Raw genomic sequence first — 24,742 nt, forward strand, 5'->3', positions numbered from 1 at the left:
CAAGCTAAAGCATTAGCCCTACACCGAACATCATTATCACCATCTGTTTCAGCTAATTCCAGTAAAGCTTCTCTTAATTCTATAGGTTGAAACCTAATTGCTTTCACAGCTTCCACATGACTTTCCCATCTCGTGGAAGACAATGGTTTAACACTAATTTTAACATGTTCTTTTAAAATTTTCCATCTCTTTGTGGAGTTTGAGAACAAGTTGTAGATACCTTGTATAATACCAAAAAAATCTTTTGCCTTTACACAAGAATTTGCAATATCACAGAGAGCCAAGTTTAAACTATGACAACCACAAGGAGTGTAAAAAGCCTTGGAATTTATATCAAGTAATCTCTTTTGAACACCTTGATGTTTACCCTTCATATTAGATCCATTATCATATCCCTGCCCTCTAATATCATCAATGTCAAGATCAAGAGTAACAAGTGCATTCTCTAGTACACCAAAAAGTCCAAGACCTGATGTGTCATCTACTTTTAAGAATTCTACAAAATATTCTTCTACTTGAATGGGATTGCTACATACATCAACACATCTTAATATAAGAGACATTTGTTCCTGATGACTTGCATCAGGAGTACAATCAAGTATCACAGAAAAATATTTTGCTTGTTTAATTTTTCTAATCATAACATTTTTTATTTCATTGGCCAAACAGACAATCAACTCATTTTGAATTTTATTACTAAGATAACGGTAATGAATTTCACTATGTTCTATACGACGCAAATGTTCTTTCATAATAGGATCCCATTTAGCAATCATCTCTATTAATCCTAAAATATCCATTATTATCATCAAAAGGTCGGTCTTTTGTACCACGAAAAGCCAATGTATTTTTAGCTAAGTATTCCACTACATAAATTATTCTCTGTAGTAGCTCCTTCCAATATTTTTTTTCTTTTTTTATGTGCTCCTGGACATCTTTGTCAATTGTTTTTTTTGTCTCTAGTCTATCACGTAAATCATTCCAAATACACATATTACTAACATGCTCAGCACTATTTTCATGTTCTTTAAGCCTAACAGGAGCATGTATCCAGTCATTAAATCCCTCATTTATCAATCTATTCTCTTTGTGTGAATGCTTTTTAAATAACTTGCAACAAAAACAGAAAATTCTATCAAGATCTTTTGAGTATACTAACCATGGTCTATCATGCTTTTCACCATTTGACATATAACGCGTATAATAATTAGAAGAGAAACATCTTGATAATTTATCTCTAGGGCCTTTAACTATAGAAAGATCTCTTTTGGGACCATTTAATATTAACAAATCTCTTGATTTTACATCAAGACTATCCCAAGTGATTGGATCATAAATATCTACACAAACATCAAATTTTTCCTCTTGATTTTTTTCCATAACAATCTCACCAAGTTGACTAATATCAGGTTGAGGGCCAACTTCTTGTTTTTCATCATCAACATTGTTCTCTTGAAAATAAATTAGTTACTAAAGATTGAATCATTATTTTAATGATATAATATTGCATATGGTCATCAAGAAAGAAAAAAAATAGTATAAATAGAATTTTAATGAAGTCATTGAAGTTAGCAGTTAAATTAGAATTTTATCTCGAGAGCAGGGTAACTCTTACAATTTTCAATGCCATTATTTTCAATGCAAGTATTTATTTCTATTAACATGATTATGATATTAGTTTTTTTTAGAATTTATATAACTTATTTAAAAAAATTTAAAAATTATTGAAGTGTATAACATTTTTTAATTTTTTTTTTCATTTACAACTTTTTAATCTTAAAAATAAAATTTACTTTTTTAGCTATTTTTTTCATTTTGACTATACATATATATAAACCTACATAAAAAAAATGTGCCTATAATATTTTATGGCCCTGTTCCGTCGAACACTCTGCACACCCTCAGGCCCGGCTCGGCTCTGGTTTTTATGAAACCCGAACCGTTTCATCCCCCTGTATATTGCAGAATTAATTTGCAGTGGCATTATATGTGATTTATCATTTTTTAATCGTTAGCCAAAAACACTTGTTGGAGGGCTATATTAAGCAAGGTGATATATATATTTGCTGACAGATTTGTAGACTGTTCATAGACTGTTATCTTCACAGATCAGTACCAAACTTCTGCATTTTTATCACTATCCATGGATCTAAATCATGTAAGTCTCTCTCTCTCTCTCTATATATATATATATGGGGCCGGTTACATGTACACAGTTGGATAGGGGAGGTAGGTGTACACCATCAGTGACTTGAAGTCACTGATGTTGTGCATTAAATGAAGTACATCAGTGACATGATCTACCGGATGTGGAGAGAAAATATTAAATAGATATATCAGTGACTTCAAGTCACTAATCAGTGACAGGAAGTCACTAACGTTCAGCGAAAAAGCTAAAATGACTGTACTGTCCCTCACACCTTCAGTGATATGAGATCACTGATGTTACCTTTAATATGCACCAGGACAAAATCTTTTAATGCAACATAAGTGACATCAAGTCACTGATAGAAAAGTTCTTAATTTACACCTGCCCACAACGTACCAACACCCCCCAACAACCTAGGACAAAATCTTTTAATTCAACATTAGTGAGATCAAGTCACTAATAGAAAAGTTCTTAATTTACACCTGCCAACAGCGTACCAACACCCCCCACTACCTAGGACAAAATCTTTTAATTCAACATCAGTGACATCAAGTCACTGATAAAAAAGTTCTTAATTTACATCTGCCAACAGCGTACCAACACCCCCCAACTACCTAGGACAAAATCATTTAATGCGACATCAGTGACATCAAGTCACTGATATAAAAATTCCAACTACCTACGGGAAAATATAATACATGATAGAACACTAGTTAGTAGTACAGGTCAAACCACAAGTTGACTGATAAAATCTCCATCCAAATAAAATTATTATTTAATGAAATTTTTTTCATATCATCAAAATATATAAATTTCCACATCCGTACGGTTGGATCATCCAGAAATATTTTTAAAAAATGTAAACAGTAATACATGATAGAACACTAGTTAGCAGTACAGGTCAAACCACCAGTTGACTGATAAAATCTCCATCCAAATAAAATTATTTTCATATCATCAAAATATATAAATCTCCACATCCGTACGGTTGGATCATCGAGAAATATTTTTTAAAAAATGTAAGCAGTAATACATGATAGAACACTAGTTAGTAGTACAGGTCAAACCACAAGTTGACTGATAATATCTCCATCCAAATAAAATTATTTTTTAATGAAATTTTTTTCATATCATCAAAATATATAAATCTCCACATCCGTACGGTTGGATCATCCAGAAATATTTTTTAAGAAATGTAAGCAGTAATACATGATAGAACACTAGTTAGCAGTACAAGTCAAACCACCAGTTGACTGATAAAATCTCCATCCAAATAAAATTATTTTTTAATGAAATTTTTTTCATATCATCAAAATATATAAATCTCCACATCCGTACGGTTGGATCATCCAGAAATATTTTTTAAAAAATGTAAGCAGTAATACATGATAGAACACTAGTTAGGAGTACAGGTCAAACCACAAGTTGACTGATAAAATCTCCATCCAAATAAAATTATTTTTTAATGAATTTTTTTTTCATATCATCAAAATATATAAATCTCCACATCCGTACGGTTGGATCATCCAGAAATATTTTTTAAGAAATGTAAGCAGTAATACATGATAGAACACTAGTTAGTAGTACAGGTCAAACCACCAGTTGACTGATAAAATCTTCATCCAAAAAAATTATTTTTTATTGAAATTTTTTTCATATCATCAAAATATATAAATCTCCACATCCGTACGGTTGGATCATCCAGAAATATTTTTAAAAAATATAAACAGTAATACATGATAGAACACTAGTTAGCAGTACAGGTCAAACCACCAGTTGACTGATAAAATCTCCATCCAAATAAAATTATTTTTTATTGAAATTTTTTTCATATCATCAAAATATATAAATCTCCACATCCGTACGGTTGGATCATCCAGAAATATTTTTTTAAAAATGTTAGCAGTAATACATGATAGAACACTAGTTAGGAGTACAGGTCAAAACACAAGTTGACTGATAAAATCTCCATCCAAATAAAATTATTTTTTAATGAAATTTTTTTCATATCATCAAAATATATAAATCTCCACATCCGTACGGTTGGATCATCCAGAAATATTTTTTAAGAAATGTAAGCAGTAATACATGATAGGACACTAGTTAGGAGTACAGGTCAAACCACTAGTTGACTGATTAAATCTTCATCCAAATAAATTTTTTTTTTTAATGAAATTTTTTTCATATCATCAAAATATATAAATCTCCACATCCGTACGGTTGGATCATCCAGAAATATTTTTTAAAAAATGTAAGCAGTAATACATGATAGAACACTAGTTAGGAGTACAGGTCAAACCACAAGTTGACTGATAAAATCTCCATCCAAACAAAATTATTTTTTAATGAATTTTTTTTCATATCATCAAAATATATAAATCTCCACATCCGTACGGTTGGATCATCCAGAAATATTTTTTAAGAAATGTAAGCAGTAAAAAATGATAGAACACTAGTTAGCAGTACAGGTCAAACCACTAGTTGACTGATAAAATCTTCATCCAAATAAAAAAAATTTTAATATTTTTTTTTCATATCATCAAAATATATAAATCTCCACATCCGTACGGTTGGATCATCCAGAAATATTTTTTAAAAAATGTAAGCAGTAATACATGATAGAACACTAGTTAGCAGTACAGGTCAAACCACCAGTTGACTGATAAAATCTCCATCCAAATAAAATTATTTTCATATCATCAAAATATATAAATCTCCACATCCGTACGGTTGGATCATCGAGAAATATTTTTTTAAAAATGTAAGCAGTAATACATGATAGAACACTAGTTAGTAGTACAGGTCAAACCACTAGTTGACTGATAAAATCTTCATCCAAATAAAATTATTTTTTAATGAAATCTTTTTCATATCATCAAAATATATAAATCTCCACATCCGTACGGTTGGATCATCCGAGAATATTTTTTAAAAAATGTAAGCAGTAATACATGATAGAACACTAGTTAGTAGTACAGGTCAAACCACTAGTTGACTGATAAAATCTTCATCCAAATAAAATTATTTTTTAATGAATTTTTTTTCATATCATCAAAATATATAAATCTCCACATACGTACGGTTGGATCATCCAGAAATATTTTTTAAGAAATGTAAGCAGTAATACATGATAGAACACTAGTTAGCAGTAGAGGTCAAACCACTAGTTGACTGATAAAATCTTCATCCAAATAATTTTTTTTTTTAATGAAATTTTTTTCATATCATCAAAATATATAAATCTCCACATCCGTACGGTTGGATCATCCAGAAATATTTTTTAAAAAATGTAAGCAGTAATACATGATAGAACACTAGTTAGTAGTACAGGTCAAACCACAAGTTGACTGATAAAATCTCCATCCAAATAAAATTATTTTTTAATGAATTTTTTTTCATATCATCAAAATATATAAATCTCCACATCCGTACGGTTGGATCATCCAGAAATATTTTTTAAAAAATGTAAGCTGTAATACATGATAGAACACTAGTTAGGAGTACAGGTCAAACCACAAGTTGACTGATAAAATCTCCATCCAAATAAAATTATTTTTTAATGAAATTTTTTTCATATCATCAAAATATATAAATCTCCACATCCGTACGGTTGGATCATCCAGAAATATTTTTTAAAAAATGTAAGCAGTAATACATGATAGAACACTAGTTAGCAGTACAGGTCAAACCACTAGTTGACTGATAAAATCTTCATCCAAATAAAATTATTTTTTAATGAAATCTTTTTCATATCATCATAATATATAAATCTCCACATCCGTACGGTTGGATCATCCGAGAATATTTTTTAAAAAATGTAAGCAGTAATACATGATAGAACACTAGTTAGTAGTACAGGTCAAACCACAAGTTGACTGATAATATCTCCATCCAAATAAAATTATTTTTTAATGAATTTTTTTTCATATCATCAAAATATATAAATCTCCACATCCGTACGGTTGGATCATCCAGAAATATTTTTAAAAAATATAAACAGTAATACATGATAGAACACTAGTTAGCAGTACAGGTCAAACCACTAGTTGACTGATAAAATCTCCATCCAAATAAAATTATTTTTTATTGAAATTTTTTTCATATCATCAAAATATATAAATCTCCACATCCGTACGGTTGGATCATCCAGAAATATTTTATTAAAAATGTTAGCAGTAATACATGATAGAACACTAGTTAGGAGTACAGGTCAAAACACAAGTTGACTGATAAAATCTCCATCCAAATAAAATTATTTTTTAATGAAATTTTTTTCATATCATCAAAATATATAAATCTCCACATCCGTACGTTTGGATCATCCAGAAATATTTTTTAAGAAATGTAAGCAGTAATACATGATAGGACACTAGTTAGGAGTACAGGTCAAACCACTAGTTGACTGATTAAATCTTCATCCAAATAAATTTTTTTTTTTAATGAAATTTTTTTCATATCATCAAAATATATAAATCTCCACATCCGTACGGTTGGATCATCCAGAAATATCTTTTAAAAAATGTAAGCAGTAATACATGATAGAACACTAGTTAGGAGTACAGGTCAAACCACAAGTTGACTGATAAAATCTCCATCCAAACAAAATTATTTTTTAATGAATTTTTTTTCATATCATCAAAATATATAAATCTCCACATCCGTACGGTTGGATCATCCAGAAATATTTTTTAAGAAATGTAAGCAGTAAAAAATGATAGAACACTAGTTAGCAGTACAGGTCAAACCACTAGTTGACTGATAAAATATTCATCCAAATAAAAAAAATTTTAATATTTTTTTTTCATATCATCAAAATATATAAATCTCCACATCCGTACGGTTGGATCATCCAGAAATATTTTTTAAAAAATGTAAGCAGTAATACATGATAGAACACTAGTTAGCAGTACAGGTCAAACCACCAGTTGACTGATAAAATCTCCATCCAAATAAAATTATTTTCATATCATCAAAATATATAAATCTCCACATCCGTACGGTTGGATCATCGAGAAATATTTTTTAAAAAATGTAAGCAGTAATACATGATAGAACACTAGTTAGTAGTACAGGTCAAACCACTAGTTGACTGATAAAATCTTCATCCAAATAAAATTATTTTTTAATGAAATCTTTTTATATCATCAAAATATATAAATCTCCACATCCGTACGGTTGGATCATCCGAGAATATTTTTTAAAAAATGTAAGCAGTAATACATGATAGAACACTAGTTAGTAGTACAGGTCAAACCACTAGTTGACTGATAAAATCTTCATCCAAATAAAATTATTTTTTAATGAATTTTTTTTCATATCATCAAAATATATAAATCTCCACATACGTACGGTTGGATCATCCAGAAATATTTTTTAAGAAATGTAAGCAGTAATACATCATAGAACACTAGTTAGTAGCAGAGGTCAAACCACTAGTTGACTGATAAAATCTTCATCCAAATAATTTTTTTTTTTAATGAAATTTTTTTCATATCATCAAAATATATAAATCTCCACATCCGTACGGTTGGATCATCCAGAAATATTTTTTAAAAAATGTAAGCAGTAATACATGATAGAACACTAGTTAGTAGTACAGGTCAAACCACAAGTTGACTGATAAAATCTCCATCCAAATAAAATTATTTTTTAATGAATTTTTTTTCATATCATCAAAATATATAAATCTCCACATCCGTACGGTTGGATCATCCAGAAATATTTTTTAAGAAATGTAAGCAGCAATACATGATAGAACACTAGTTAGCAGTACAGGTCAAACCACTAGTTGACTGATAAAATCTTCATCCAAATAAAATTATTTTTTAATGAAATTTTTTTCATATCATCATAATATATAAATCTCCACATCCGTACGGTTGGATCATCCAGAAATATTTTTTAAAAAATGTAAGCAGTAATACATGATAGAACACTAGTTAGCAGTACAGGTCAAACCACCAGTTGACTGATAAAATCTCCATCCAAATAAAATTATTTTCATATCATCAAAATATATAAATCTCCACATCCGTACGGTTGGATCATCGAGAAATATTTTTTAAAAAATGTAAGCAGTAATACATGATAGAACACTAGTTAGTAGTACAGGTCAAACCACTAGTTGACTGATAAAATCTTCATCCAAATAAAATTATTTTTTAATGAAATCTTTTTCATATCATCAAAATATATAAATCTCCACATCCGTACGGTTGGATCATCCGAGAATATTTTTTAAAAAATGTAAGCAGTAATACATGATAGAACACTAGTTAGTAGTACAGGTCAAACCACTAGTTGACTGATAAAATCTTCATCCAAATAAAATTATTTTTTAATGAAATTTTTTTCATATCATCAAAATATATAAATCTCCACATCCGTACGGTTGGATCATCCAGAAATATTTTTTAAAAAATGTAAGCAGTAATACATGATAGAACACTAGTTAGTAGTACAGGTCAAACCACAAGTTGACTGATAATATCTCCATCCAAATAAAATTATTTTTTAATGAATTTTTTTTCATATCATCAAAATATATAAATCTCCACATCCGTACGGTTGGATCATCCAGAAATATTTTTTAAAAAATGTAAGCAGTAATACATGATAGAACACTAGTTAGTAGTACAGGTCAAACCACAAGTTGACTGATAATATCTCCATCCAAATAAAATTATTTTTTAATGAAATTTTTTTCATATCATCAAAATATATAAATCTCCACATCCGTACGGTTGGATCATCCAGAAATATTTTTTAAGAAATGTAAGCAGCAATACATGATAGAACACTAGTTAGCAGTACAGGTCAAACCACTAGTTGACTGATAAAATCTTCATCCAAATAAAATTATTTTTTAATGAAATTTTTTTCATATCATCATAATATATAAATCTCCACATCCGTACGGTTGGATCATTCAGAAATATTTTTTAAAAAATGTAAGCAGTAATACATGATAGAACACTAGTTAGGAGTACAGGTCAAACCACAAGTTGACTGATAAAATCTCCATCCAAATAAAATTATTTTTTAATGAAATTTTTTTCATATCATCAGAATATATAAATCTCCACATCCGTACGGTTGGATCATCCAGAAATATTTTTTAAAAAATGTAAGCAGTAATAAATGATAGAACACTAGTTAGCAGTACAGGTCAAACCATTAGTTGACTGATAAAATCTTCATCCAAATAAAAAAAATTTTAATATTTTCTTTTTCATATCATCAAAATATATAAATCTCCACATCCGTACGGTTGGATCATCCAGAAATATTTTTTAAAAAATGTAAGCAGTAATACATGATAAAACACTAGTTAGCAGTACAGGTCAAACCACTAGTTGACTGATAAAATCTGCATCCAAATAAAATTATTTTTTAATGAAATCTTTTTCATATCATCATAATATATAAATCTCCACATCCGTACGGTTGGAACATGATAGAACACTAGTTAGTAGTACAGGTCAAACCACAAGTTGACTGATAATATCTCCATCCAAATAAAATTATTTTTTAATGAATTTTTTTTCATATCATCAAAATATATAAATCTCCACATCCGTACGGTTGGATCATCCAGAAATATTTTTTAAGAAATGTAAGCAGTAATACATGATAGAACACTAGTTAGAAGTACAGGTCAAACCACTAGTTGACTGATAAAATCTTCATCCAAATAATTATTTTTTTTAATGAAATTTTTTTCATATCATCAAAATATATAAATCTCCAAATCCGTACGGTTGGATCATCCAGAAATATTTTTTAAAAAATGTAAGCAGTAATACATGATAGAACACTAGTTAGCAGTACAGGTCAAACCACTAGTTAACTGATAAAATCTTCATCCAAATAAAATTATTTTTTAATGAATTTTTTTTCATATCATCATAATATATAAATCTCCACATCCGTACGGTTGGATCATCCAGAAATATTTTTTAAAAACGTAAGCAGTAATACATGATAGAACACTAGTTAGTAGTACAGGTCAAACCACAAGTTGACTGATAATATCTCCATCCAAATAAAATTATTTTTTAATGAAATTTTTTTCATATCATCAAAATATATAAATCTCCACATCCGTACGGTTGGATCATCCGAGAATATTTTTTAAAAAATGTAAGCAGTAATAAATGATAGAACACTAGTTAGCAGTACAGGTCAAACCACTAGTTGACTGATAAAATCTTCATCCAAATAAAAAAAATTTTAATATTTTTTTTTCATATCATCAAAATATATAAATCTCCACATCCGTACGGTTGGATCATCCAGAAATATTTTTTAAAAAATGTAAGCAGTAATACATGATAGAACACTAGTTAGGAGTACAGGTCAAACCACAAGTTGACTGATAAAATCTCCATCCAAATAAAATTATTTTTTAATGAAATTTTTTTCATATCATCAAAATATATAAATCTCCACATCCGTACGGTTGGATCATCCAGAAATATTTTTTTAAATATGTAAGCAGTAATAAATGATAGAACACTAGTTAGCAGTACAGGTCAAACCACTAGTTGACAGATAAAATCTTCATCCAAATAAAAAAAATTTTAATATTTTTTTTTTCATATCATCAAAATATATAAATCTCCACATCCGTATGGTTGGATCATCCAGAAATATTTTTTAAAAAATGTAAGCAGTAATACATGATAGAACACTAGTTAGCAGTACAGGTCAAACCACTAGTTGACTGATAAAATCTTCATCTAAATAAAATTATTTTTTAATGAAATCTTTTTCATATCATCATAATATATAAATCTCCACATCCGTACGGTTGGAACATGATAGAATACTAGTTAGTAGTACAGGTCAAACCACAAGTTGACTGATAATATCTCCATCCAAATAAAATTATTTTTTAATGAATTTTTTTTTCATATCATCAAAATATATAAATCTCCACATCCGTACGGTTGGATCATCCAGAAATATTTTTTAAGAAATGTAAGCAGTAATACATGATAGAACACTAGTTAGAAGTACAGGTCAAACCACTAGTTGACTGATAAAATCTTCATCCAAATAATTATTTTTTTTTAATGAAATTTTTTTCATATCATCAAAATATATAAATCTCCACATCCGTACGGTTGGATCATCCAGAAATATTTTTTAAAAAATGTAAGCAGTAATACATGATAGAACACTAGTTAGCAGTACAGGTCAAACCACTAGTTAACTGATAAAATCTTCATCTAAATAAAATTATTTTTTAATGAATTTTTTTTCATATCATCATAATATATAAATCTCCACATCCGTACGGTTGGATCATCCAGAAATATTTTTTAAAAATGTAAGCAGTAATACATGATAGAACACTAGTTAGTAGTACAGGTCAAACCACAAGTTGACTGATAATATCTCCATCCAAATAAAATTATTTTTTAATGAATTTTTTTTTCATATCATCAAAATATATAAATCTCCACATCCGTACGGTTGGATCATCCAGAAATATTTTTTAAAAATGTAAGCAGTAATACATGATAGAACACTAGTTAGTAGTACAGGTCAAACCACAAGTTGACTGATAATATCTCCATCCGAATAAAATTATTTTTTAATGAATTTTTTTTTCATATCATCAAAATATATAAATCTCCACATCCGTACGGTTGGATCATCCGAGAATCTTTTTTAAAAAATGTAAGCAGTAATAAATGATAGAACACTAGTTAGCAGTACAGGTCAAACCACTAGTTGACTGATAAAATCTTCATCCAAATAAAAAAAATTTTAATATTTTTTTTTTCATATCATCAAAATATATAAATCTCCACATCCGTACGGTTGGATCATCCAGCAATATTTTTTAAAAAATGTAAGCAGTAATCCATGATAGAACACTAGTTAGCAGTACAGGTCAAACCACTAGTTGACTGATAAAATTTTCATCCAAATAAAATTATTTTTTAATGAAATCTTTTTCATATCATCATAATATATAAATCTCCACATCCGTACGGTTGGATCATCCGAGAATATTTTTTAAAAAATGTAAGCAGTAATACATGATAGAACACTAGTTAGTAGTACAGGTCAAACCACAAGTTGACTGATAATATCTCCATCCAAATAAAATTATTTTTTAATGAATTTTTTTTCATATCATCAAAATATATAAATCTCCACATCCGTACGGTTGGATCATCCAGAAATATTTTTTAAGAAATGTAAGCAGTAATACATGATAGAACACTAGTTAGAAGTACAGGTCAAACCACTAGTTGACTGATAAAATCTTCATCCAAATAATTATTTCTTTTTAATGAAATTTTTTTCATATCATCAAAATATATAAATCTCCACATCCGTACGGTTGGATCATCCAGAAATATTTTTTAAAAAATGTAAGCAGTAATACATGATAGAACACTAGTTAGCAGTACAGGTCAAACCACTAGTTAACTGATAAAATCTTCATCCAAATAAAATTATTTTTTAATGAATTTTTTATCATATCATCATAATATATAAATCTCCACATCCGTACGGTTGGATCATCCAGAAATATTTTTTGAAAAATGTAAGCAGTAATACATGATAGAACACTAGTTAGTAGTACAGGTCAAACCACAAGTTGACTGATAATATCTCCATCCAAATAAAATTATTTTTTAATGAAATTTTTTTCATATCATCAAAATATATAAATCTCCACATCCGTACGGTTGGATCATCCAGAAATATTTTTTAAGAAATGTAAGCAGCAATACATGATAGAACACTAGTTAGCAGTACAGGTCAAACCACTAGTTGACCGATAAAATCTTCATCCAAATAAAATTATTTTTTAATGAAATTTTTTTCATATCATCATAATATATAAATCTCCACATCCGTACGGTTGGATCATCCAGAAATATTTTTTAAAAAATGTAAGCAGTAATACATGATAGAACACTAGTTAGGAGTACAGGTCAAACCACAAGTTGACTGATAAAATCTCCATCCAAATAAAATTATTTTTTAATGAAATTTTTTTCATATCATCAAAATATATAAATCTCCACATCCGTACGGTTGGATCATCCAGAAATATTTTTTAAAAAATGTAAGCAGTAATAAATGATAGAACACTAGTTAGCAGTACAGGTCAAACCACTAGTTGACTGAAAAAATCTTCATCCAAATAAAAAAAAATTTTAATATTTTTTTTTCATATCATCAAAATATATAAATCTCCACATCCGTACGGTTGGATCATCCAGAAATATTTTTTAAAAAATGTAAGCAGTAATACATGATAGAACACTAGTTAGCAGTACAGGTCAAACCACTAGTTGACTGATAAAATCTTCATCCAAATAAAATTATTTTTTAATGAAATCTTTTTCATATCATCATAATATATAAATCTCCACATCCGTACGGTTGGATCATCCGAGAATATTTTTTAAAAAATGTAAGCAGTAATACATGATAGAACACTAGTTAGTAGTACAGGTCAAACCACAAGTTGACTGATAATATCTCCATCCAAATAAAATTATTTTTTAATGAATTTTTTTTCATATCATCAAAATATATAAATCTCCACATCCGTACGGTTGGATCATCCAGAAATATTTTTTAAGAAATGTAAGCAGTAATACATGATAGAACACTAGTTAGAAGTACAGGTCAAACCACTAGTTGACTGATAAAATCTTCATCCAAATAATTATTTTTTTTTAATGAAATTTTTTTCATATCATCAAAATATATAAATCTCCACATCCGTACGGTTGGATCATCCAGAAATATTTTTTAAAAAATGTAAGCAGTAATACATGATAGAACACTAGTTAGCAGTACAGGTCAAACCACTAGTTAACTGATAAAATCTTCATCCAAATAAAATTATTTTTTAATGAATTTTTTTTCATATCATCATAATATATAAATCTCCACATCCGTACGGTTGGATCATCCAGAAATATTTTTTAAAAAATGTAAGCAGTAATACATGATAGAACACTAGTTAGTAGTACAGGTCAAACCACAAGTTGACTGATAATATCTCCATCCAAATAAAATTATTTTTTAATGAAATTTTTTTCATATCATCAAAATATATAAATCTCCACATCCGTACGGTTGGATCATCCATAAATATTTTTTAAGAAATGTAAGCAGCAATACATGATAGAACACTAGTTAGCAGTACAGGTCAAACCACTAGTTGACTGATAAAATCTTCATCCAAATAAAATTATTTTTTAATGAAATTTTTTTCATATCATCATAATATATAAATCTCCACATTCGTACGGTTGGATCATCCAGAAATATTTTTTAAAAAATGTAAGCAGTAATACATGATAGAACACTAGTTAGGAGTACAGGTCAAACCACAAGTTGACTGATAATATCTCCATCCAAATAAAATTATTTTTTAATGAAATTTTTTTCATATCATCAAAATATATAAATCTCCACATCCGTACGGTTGGATCATCCAGAAATATTTTTTAAGAAATGTAAGCAGTAATACATGATAGAACACTAGTGAGCAGTACAGGTCAAACCACTAGTTGATTGATAAAATCTTCATCCAAATAAAAAAAATTTTAATATTTTTTTTTCATATCATCAAAATATATAAATCTCCACATCCGTACGGTTGGATCATCCAGAAATATTTTTTAAAAAAATGTAAGCAGTAATACATGATAGAACACTAGTTAGCAGTACAGGTCAAACCACTAGTTGACTGATAAAATCTTCATCCAAATAAAATTATTTTTTAATGAAATCTTTTTCATATCATCATAATATATAAATCTCCACATCCGTACGGTTGGATCATCCGAGAATATTTTTTAAAAAATGTAAGCAGTAATACATGATAGAACACTAGTTAGTAGTACAGGTCAAACCACAAGTTGACTGATAATATCTCCATCCAAATAAAATTATTTTTTAATGAATTTTTTTTCATATCATCAAAATATATAAATCTCCACATCCGTACGGTTGGATCATCCAGAAATATTTTTTAAGAAATGTAAGCAGTAATACATGATAGAACACTAGTTAGAAGTACAGGTCAAACCACTAGTTGACTGATAAAATCTTCATCCAAATAATTATTTTTTTTAATGAAATTTTTTTCATATCATCAAAATATATAAATCTCCACATCCGTACGGTTGGATCATCCAGCAATATTTTTTAAAAAATGTAAGCAGTAATCCATGATAGAACACTAGTTAGCACTACAGGTCAAACCACTAGTTGACTGATAAAATTTTCATCCAAATAAAATTATTTTTTAATGAAATCTTTTTCATATCATCATAATATATAAATCTCCACATCCGTACGGTTGGATCATCCGAGAATATTTTTTAAAAAATGTAAGCAGTAATACATGATAGAACACTAGTTAGTAGTACAGGTCAAACCACAAGTTGACTGATAATATCTCCATCCAAATAAAATTATTTTTTAATGAATTTTTTTTCATATCATCAAAATATATAAATCTCCACATCCGTACGGTTGGATCATCCAGAAATATTTTTTAAGAAATGTAAGCAGTAATACATGATAGAACACTAGTTAGAAGTACAGGTCAAACCACTAGTTGACTGATAAAATCTTCATCCAAATAATTATTTCTTTTTAATGAAATTTTTTTCATATCATCAAAATATATAAATCTCCACATCCGTACGGTTGGATCATCCAGAAATATTTTTTAAAAAATGTAAGCAGTAATACATGATAGAACACTAGTTAGCAGTACAGGTCAAACCACTAGTTAACTGATAAAATCTTCATCCAAATAAAATTATTTTTTAATGAATTTTTTATCATATCATCATAATATATAAATCTCCACATCCGTACGGTTGGATCATCCAGAAATATTTTTTGAAAAATGTAAGCAGTAATACATGATAGAACACTAGTTAGTAGTACAGGTCAAACCACAAGTTGACTGATAATATCTCCATCCAAATAAAATTATTTTTTAATGAAATTTTTTTCATATCATCAAAATATATAAATCTCCACATCCGTACGGTTGGATCATCCAGAAATATTTTTTAAGAAATGTAAGCAGCAATACATGATAGAACACTAGTTAGCAGTACAGGTCAAACCACTAGTTGACCGATAAAATCTTCATCCAAATAAAATTATTTTTTAATGAAATTTTTTTCATATCATCATAATATATAAATCTCCACATCCGTACGGTTGGATCATCCAGAAATATTTTTTAAAAAATGTAAGCAGTAATACATGATAGAACACTAGTTAGGAGTACAGGTCAAACCACAAGTTGACTGATAAAATCTCCATCCAAATAAAATTATTTTTTAATGAAATTTTTTTCATATCATCAAAATATATAAATCTCCACATCCGTACGGTTGGATCATCCAGAAATATTTTTTAAAAAATGTAAGCAGTAATAAATGATAGAACACTAGTTAGCAGTACAGGTCAAACCACTAGTTGACTGAAAAAATCTTCATCCAAATAAAAAAAAATTTTAATATTTTTTTTTTCATATCATCAAAATATATAAATCTCCACATCCGTACGGTTGGATCATCCAGAAATATTTTTTAAAAAATGTAAGCAGTAATACATGATAGAACACTAGTTAGCAGTACAGGTCAAACCACTAGTTGACTGATAAAATCTTCATCCAAATAAAATTATTTTTTAATGAAATCTTTTTCATATCATCATAATATATAAATCTCCACATCCGTACGGTTGGATCATCCGAGAATATTTTTTAAAAAATGTAAGCAGTAATACATGATAGAACACTAGTTAGTAGTACAGGTCAAACCACAAGTTGACTGATAATATCTCCATCCAAATAAAATTATTTTTTAATGAATTTTTTTTCATATCATCAAAATATATAAATCTCCACATCCGTACGGTTGGATCATCCAGAAATATTTTTTAAGAAATGTAAGCAGTAATACATGATAGAACACTAGTTAGAAGTACAGGTCAAACCACTAGTTGACTGATAAAATCTTCATCCAAATAATTATTTTTTTTTAATGAAATTTTTTTCATATCATCAAAATATATAAATCTCCACATCCGTACGGTTGGATCATCCAGAAATATTTTTTAAAAAATGTAAGCAGTAATACATGATAGAACACTAGTTAGCAGTACAGGTCAAACCACTAGTTAACTGATAAAATCTTCATCCAAATAAAATTATTTTTTAATGAATTTTTTTTCATATCATCATAATATATAAATCTCCACATCCGTACGGTTGGATCATCCAGAAATATTTTTTAAAAAATGTAAGCAGTAATACATGATAGAACACTAGTTAGTAGTACAGGTCAAACCACAAGTTGACTGATAATATCTCCATCCAAATAAAATTATTTTTTAATGAAATTTTTTTCATATCATCAAAATATATAAATCTCCACATGCGTACGGTTGGATCATCCATAAATATTTTTTAAGAAATGTAAGCAGCAATACATGATAGAACACTAGTTAGCAGTACAGGTCAAACCACTAGTTGACTGATAAAATCTTCATCCAAATAAAATTATTTTTTAATGAAATTTTTTTCATATCATCATAATATATAAATCTCCACATTCGTACGGTTGGATCATCCAGAAATATTTTTTAAAAAATGTAAGCAGTAATACATGATAGAACACTAGTTAGGAGTACAGGTCAAACCACAAGTTGACTGATAATATCTCCATCCAAATAAAATTATTTTTTAATGAAATTTTTTTCATATCATCAAAATATATAAATCTCCACATCCGTACGGTTGGATCATCCAGAAATATTTTTTAAGAAATGTAAGCAGTAATACATGATAGAACACTAGTGAGCAGTACAGGTCAAACCACTAGTTGATTGATAAAATCTTCATCCAAATAAAAAAAATTTTAATATTTTTTTTTCATATCATCAAAATATATAAATCTCCACATCCGTACGGTTGGATCATCCAGAAATATTTTTTAAAAAAATGTAAGCAGTAATACATGATAGAACACTAGTTAGCAGTACAGGTCAAACCACTAGTTGACTGATAAAATCTTCATCCAAATAAAATTATTTTTTAATGAAATCTTTTTCATATCATCATAATATATAAATCTCCACATCCGTACGGTTGGATCATCCGAGAATATTTTTTAAAAAATGTAAGCAGTAATACATGATAGAACACTAGTTAGTAGTACAGGTCAAACCACAAGTTGACTGATAATATCTCCATCCAAATAAAATTATTTTTTAATGAATTTTTTTTCATATCATCAAAATATATAAATCTCCACATCCGTACGGTTGGATCATCCAGAAATATTTTTTAAGAAATGTAAGCAGTAATACATGATAGAACACTAGTTAGAAGTACAGGTCAAACCACTAGTTGACTGATAAAATCTTCATCCAAATAATTATTTTTTTTAATGAAATTTTTTTCATATCATCAAAATATATAAATCTCCACATCCGTACGGTTGGATCATCCAGAAATATTTTTTAAAAAATGTAAGCAGTAATACATGATAGAACACTAGTTAGCAGTACAGGTCAAACCACTAGTTAACTGATAAAATCTTCATCCAAATAAAATTATTTTTTAATGAATTTTTTTTTCATATCATCATAATATATAAATCTCCACATCCGTACGGTTGGTTCATCCAGAAATATTTTTTAAAAAATGTAAGCAGTAATATATGATAGAACACTAGTTAGTAGTACAGGTCAAACCACAAGTTGACTGATAATATCTCCATCCAAATAAAATTATTTTTTAATGAAATTTTTTTCATATCATCAAAATATATAAATCTCCACATCCGTACGGTTGGATCATCCAGAAATATTTTTTAAGAAATGTAAGCAGCAATACATGATAGAACACTAGTTAGCAGTACAGGTCAAACCACTAGTTGACTGATAAAATCTTCATCCAAATAAAATTATTTTTTAATGAAATTTTTTTCATATCATCATAATATATAAATCTCCACATCCGTACGGTTGGATCATCCAGAAATATTTTTTAAAAAATGTAAGCAATAATACATGATAGAACACTAGTTAGGAGTACAGGTCAAACCACAAGTTGACTGATAATATCTCCATCCAAATAAAATTATTTTTTAATGAATTTTTTTTTTATATCATCAAAATATTTAAATCTCCACATCCGTACGGTTGGATCATCCAGAAATATTTTTTAAGAAATGTAAGCAGTAATACATGATAGAACACTAGTGAGCAGTACAGGTCAAACTACTAGTTGACTGATAAAATCTTCATCCAAATAAATTTTTTTTAATATATTTTTTTTCATATCATCAAAATATATAAATCTCCACATCCGTACGGTTGGATCATCCAGAAATATTTTTTAAAAAATGTAAGCAGTAATACATGATAGAACACTAGTTAGCAGTACAGGTCAAACCACTAGTTGACTGATAAAATCTTCATCCAAATAATTTTTTTTTTAATGAATTTTTTTTCATATCATCAAAATATATAAATCTCCACATCCGTACGGTTGGATCATCCAGAAATATTTAACTCAATGATGTTATATTTAACTTCAGAGATTTTAATTCAATGATAGTATTTATGTGTACACCATGAGGGACATTAACACTTGCATTATTAAAGTGTGCACCATTAGTGACTTTATATCACTGATGTTATTAATGCGGTAAGGGTATAGCAGGAAAAAGATTATTGATCGTACATCAGTGACTTTAAGTCACGGTATCAGTGACTTTAAGTCACTGATGTATGCTCCCTGCACCGTCGATCTCAGTCGACCAACGCTCACGATTTGTTGGCTGTAAATGTCCGCTGTACAATTGTGTACATTTAATTTCCCCCTATATATATATATATATATATATATATATATATATATATATGTATATGTATATGTATATATCAGTCTATGTTTGTATGTATGTATTCAATTTCATTAAGTTTGATGTTCTTCACCTGAATATGATCTAATTTGACCTAAATTACCCATGAAATTCATAATTTTATCCACCTTATTTGATTAGGATCTCAGCTGCTTATTCTGTATCCTGTTTAAGTCCTATTACGAATTCGATTTAAATGGTGAATGTGATCAGGCACTTTTGAACCTCGCGTAGTTTAGAACTTGGTTTTATTACACTTATATTTAGCTACCAATATCTTTGAGCTGGAAATTACAAGCTTATTACAAGCTTAAAGAGTTAAAGTCTTTGTTCCGCATTTGAACTATATGTGTAAGTCCTTAATATCCAGTAATGAGGAGAAAGATATTCGCTATTACGTTTAATGAGTGAAAAATATATTTAATTCTAATTTATTTAAACATTATTCGTAAGTGATTTATATTTATAAATAAATATAGAATAATTAATAATTGAACTCAATTTCGTGCTCTGCCAGCGCCCCCCCCCCCCCCCCCCCCCCCTTCTCTCCCTCTCTCGCATGCTCGCGCACACACACAAACACACAGAGTCTTTTAATACATTGGTACACAGGGTGCAGGGGAGAATTATGCACACCCGCAGATATGTTTCTTCCATGTGATCTTCAAGGTACACAGTTTGATATTAATTTTTCTAATATTCTTGTTTTCTGGGTAGCATAATTTGCTCTCTGACTTGAATTTATATATTTGGCAGGCTTCAGCTTTGGCATTTTACATACTGTCCGCTCTCTTTTTTGACAGTTTTGTCATAATTTTTGTGGTAACGGTTCTTCTGGCTGCACTAGATTTTTGGGTAGTCAAGAATGTCAGTGGACGGATTTTGGTTGGTTTAAGGTGGTGGAATGAAATAAATGACGAGGGTGAGAGCATCTGGAAATTTGAATGCCTTGACCAGGAGGTTGGTAATTGTCTTTCGTCTATAACACTGTTTACTGTATTATTGTGAGGCCATTCACCTAGTTGTTTTCCGGACTAATAATTCAAAATTCATAGAGACAAGTGCCTTTATCTGTTCTATAAGTCACAGAAAAGCTTAGTCAAATTGCAGGCCCTCAATCTTGTTCCTCTTTGTTGTTCTCCCTATATATTTTTTGGACCTAAAAACTGAGTATCCCCTCAGGGTTTTGTGTTAATATACATGCTGATACTCATGTATTTGACCTTTGCTATTGCTTTAGTCACTGTCTCGAATGAACAAGAAGGATTCATGGCTGTTCTGGTGGACTATTTACCTTACTGTAAGTTATTCTTCAATAAGCATCCTTTTGGGTTGATTTTATGTTCTGAAGCAGATAAAAGCATACAGATGTATCAAATATGGCACCCAAGTCACCAACATTATCAGTACATGTATCATGAAGCACTATTTTTTACGCACCTAAAGATAGGAGATAAAATATTTTTACGTGTGATACTGCTTATGTGTAGGCTACTATTAGTACTGTTTTGCACCCACAGGAGGAGCTTCTTGAAATGATTGTATCATTGTATATGAAGTCTTTCACAAATTTTGGATTATTTATTTTGCTAAGTAAGCTTCTGGTAATGACTTAATTGTAAGCTGAAAGAGGCCCTTCTCTTCCACAATCTTTGATTTGGGAATTGACCTTTAATTCTTTACATTTGACTTGCACCAAATTACCCTCTAAAGTTCTTTCTCTTTTGAGTGCAGGCGGCCTTGTGGCTTATCTTTGGAATATTCTCCCTCATAAGGTTTCAAGCTGATTATGTTCTTGTTGTAGGAGTTTGTTTGACACTAAGTGTTGCAAACATTGTTGGCTTTACTAAGTGTCGTAAAGGTGCGCATAATACCTTCATTACTGTTCTTTTCTTTGAATTTCTTGGTTCATGGCATGTGTATATAATTATTATGTATAGTTAGCCATTCTCCTTCATTTTCAAACCCGTCAGTTCATACTTAATACTATATGGAATTAACCAGGAGAATAAGAGTCACACACACACACACACACACACACACACACACACACACACATAGGCTATTGCTCAAAGAACACTCTTAAAAGAAGAACTAAGAAGAACACTTTTAAATTGAATATAGAATCTCATCTAAAACTTGAATCAAATTCTAATTTTAAGCTAATTAACCTTTTATTATGAATAATAATAGGTATCTAACATGTTTAACAATAAATATGGATTACAAATAACAAGATGCTATGTAAAATTAATCGTGCAAAATATATATACATATATGATTCTATTCAGGATTCTGTTCTATAATTCCTTTCTGGATTCTATAATATTTCATATTAATAATTGATGAGCTTGGATGGTAGATTTCATATATTAAGTCTAGTTGTTGTTTAACTATGTAATTATAATCTTAACAAATAATTTTTTATGAAAAATGAAGTTTTGTGATGGTGTTCTGTGTTGTTCTTTTTTTAAAGTGTTCTTTGTGGAGTGTAACCCTATACTCCCTCCGTCCCTTTTTACTTGTCCCTTTTGAAAAAATAACGCATCTTAAGAAAATGTTAGTTGGATATCTTGTTTTCATACATATCCCTAATAAATGTAATGAATTACTCCCTCCGTCCCTATTTATCTGTCCACTTTGTAAGTAAAAATTTGTCCCTATTTATCTGTCCATTTATACTTTCAAAACGAATTTAATGATAGTTTTTCAAATATATCTCCATAATTTCAATTTTCAAGACTTGACTTATTTAAAACTTGGTTGAATTCATGTTTTCAAGACATAAAGTAGGGGTATTCCACCATTTTCAAGATATTAATTAGAGGTATTTAATGAAAAAATTCATACAATCAATTATTCCTTGGTATGTGTTTTTTTTTCCAAAATGGACAGATAAAAAGGGACGGAGGGAGTAGATAGAATTGTGTATATATATATGCTAGTCAAACATTGGAAGTTGTTACTTTTTGAAAAAACATACAAAAAGTTGCTTTGAAAAGAGAAGTGGACAAGTAATTTGGGACAAATTTTTTTTTCAAAGTGGACATGTAAAAGGGGACGGAGGGAGTATTATATATTGACACTTCCTGACATACAGAAGCAATATTATTTCGTATCAACTAATGTTTTTTAATTTACTTGGTTTTCCAGTAAATTAGAAACAAAATATTAAGATACTGTTTCTGAATTTGGTATATTTTGTTCTTGACTACCTTAAAAGCCTGTGACTATGAGCCTTATGTCGAGTAGATGTACTATATAGCAAATACTACTTTGTATTTAGTTTCAGCTATAGTTCACACTTCACATGTTTCTAAATATGTGATTGAATACACAACATACTCCAAAATAAGTTCTATCAAAACTATTTGGCATGAACTATGGAGTGGGGCTAACTAATGACAATTTTCACATACATCATACATGTTATCAAAAAATGCCGCTAAGAAAATAGATGTATGGAAGAAGAACTGTATATTACATATCCAATATACGAAATTCCATATCGACACAGTTAAGTTTTTTACAATCTGAAATTTGACAACTCGGACAAAGAAATATTAGATCAACTCCTGAACTTCCCCAGAACCCTCTTAAATTTCACCATGGCCCTAAGACTATTTGTTTACAGGAACTATGCCCTTCAGATTTAAATTGCTGGAATTGCGGTCTGACTCCTGAGATATCTTAAATTAAATAAATGAGAAGCGTGAGATATAATGACAAAGGCTTCTATGTATATTATCACATACAAAACATTAAAATTTAAATGCAACGTTTGGTTGGTATTTGGGCCGAATTTTAGGTTTCTATCGATCATCTTATAATATGATTTCTATTAATAGGAAAACAATATATTTTAGTATACAAACTACTAATATAGGTCCAAGGTTAGAATTTCATCGACAACATATTAAAACTAAATATTTGTATTATTATTTCTAAAGATATATGGTTCATTCTTATTAAAAGAAGAATATATATTTAGACCCATGCTTACACGAGCTACACACTCACAGCTTTTAAAATATAGTAACTTTTTTTAAATGGATATATATATTTAGACCTGTACTTACACGAGCGACACACTCACAGCTTTTAGGATATAATATTTAGAGATTGTGATAGTGTTTTATAAAGGAAGCAACAGACTTTTAATTTTTTGCCAAGTGGAAGCAACTGTATATTGGAGATAAATTTGCACACTAGTAAATTAGTTTTGGATTCACCTTTTTGTATATTTAAGGTTTGAAGTATGCTGTTTTTGTTTTTCAGATGCTAAGAAGCAGATTCAGGCATTTGCCTCTCAAACGATTGCATCTCGATTCTCATCCACTTTGCAGTCTGCATTCACTATTATCTAAGTAACACAGAGAGATTGGAACAGGATCAGATGTGTAGGAACTTTACATGCCCAAGAAATGGCGAAGAGATATGTTGGATGATACTTCAGTTTATTGAGAGTACTTTTTGGAAGAAATTACCTTAAGCATTTAGTTATTGCTCAGGCAAGGGTACATTCTGTATGCATGAACCTAGCGAATACCCCCTCTTGATATATGACTTTGTATATGCTTAATACGAGAACCTAGGCACTTATACGTGGTTAGTAATGCTGAGAAACATGGAGTATTATCCA

The 24,742-nt window shown here is 29.2% G+C and overlaps 1 protein-coding gene across 1 annotated transcript; it reads left to right on the plus strand.

Annotated features, from left to right (window-relative positions):
- Positions 1–1,924: 1,924 nt before the first annotated feature.
- Positions 1,925–24,742, plus strand: LOC108208285 (Golgi apparatus membrane protein-like protein ECHIDNA). The gene is made up of 6 exons (XM_017378804.2): positions 1,925–2,158; positions 20,713–20,769; positions 20,857–21,060; positions 21,341–21,400; positions 21,835–21,961; positions 24,379–24,742. The coding sequence occupies exons 1-6, from the start codon at positions 2,144–2,146 to the stop codon at positions 24,465–24,467; spliced, it is 552 nt and encodes a 183-aa protein (XP_017234293.1). The 5' UTR covers positions 1,925–2,143; the 3' UTR covers positions 24,468–24,742.

This window comes from Daucus carota, chromosome 2 (genome assembly GCF_001625215.2).
Source record: "Daucus carota subsp. sativus chromosome 2, DH1 v3.0, whole genome shotgun sequence".
Classification (NCBI taxonomy): Eukaryota; Viridiplantae; Streptophyta; class Magnoliopsida; order Apiales; family Apiaceae; genus Daucus; species Daucus carota.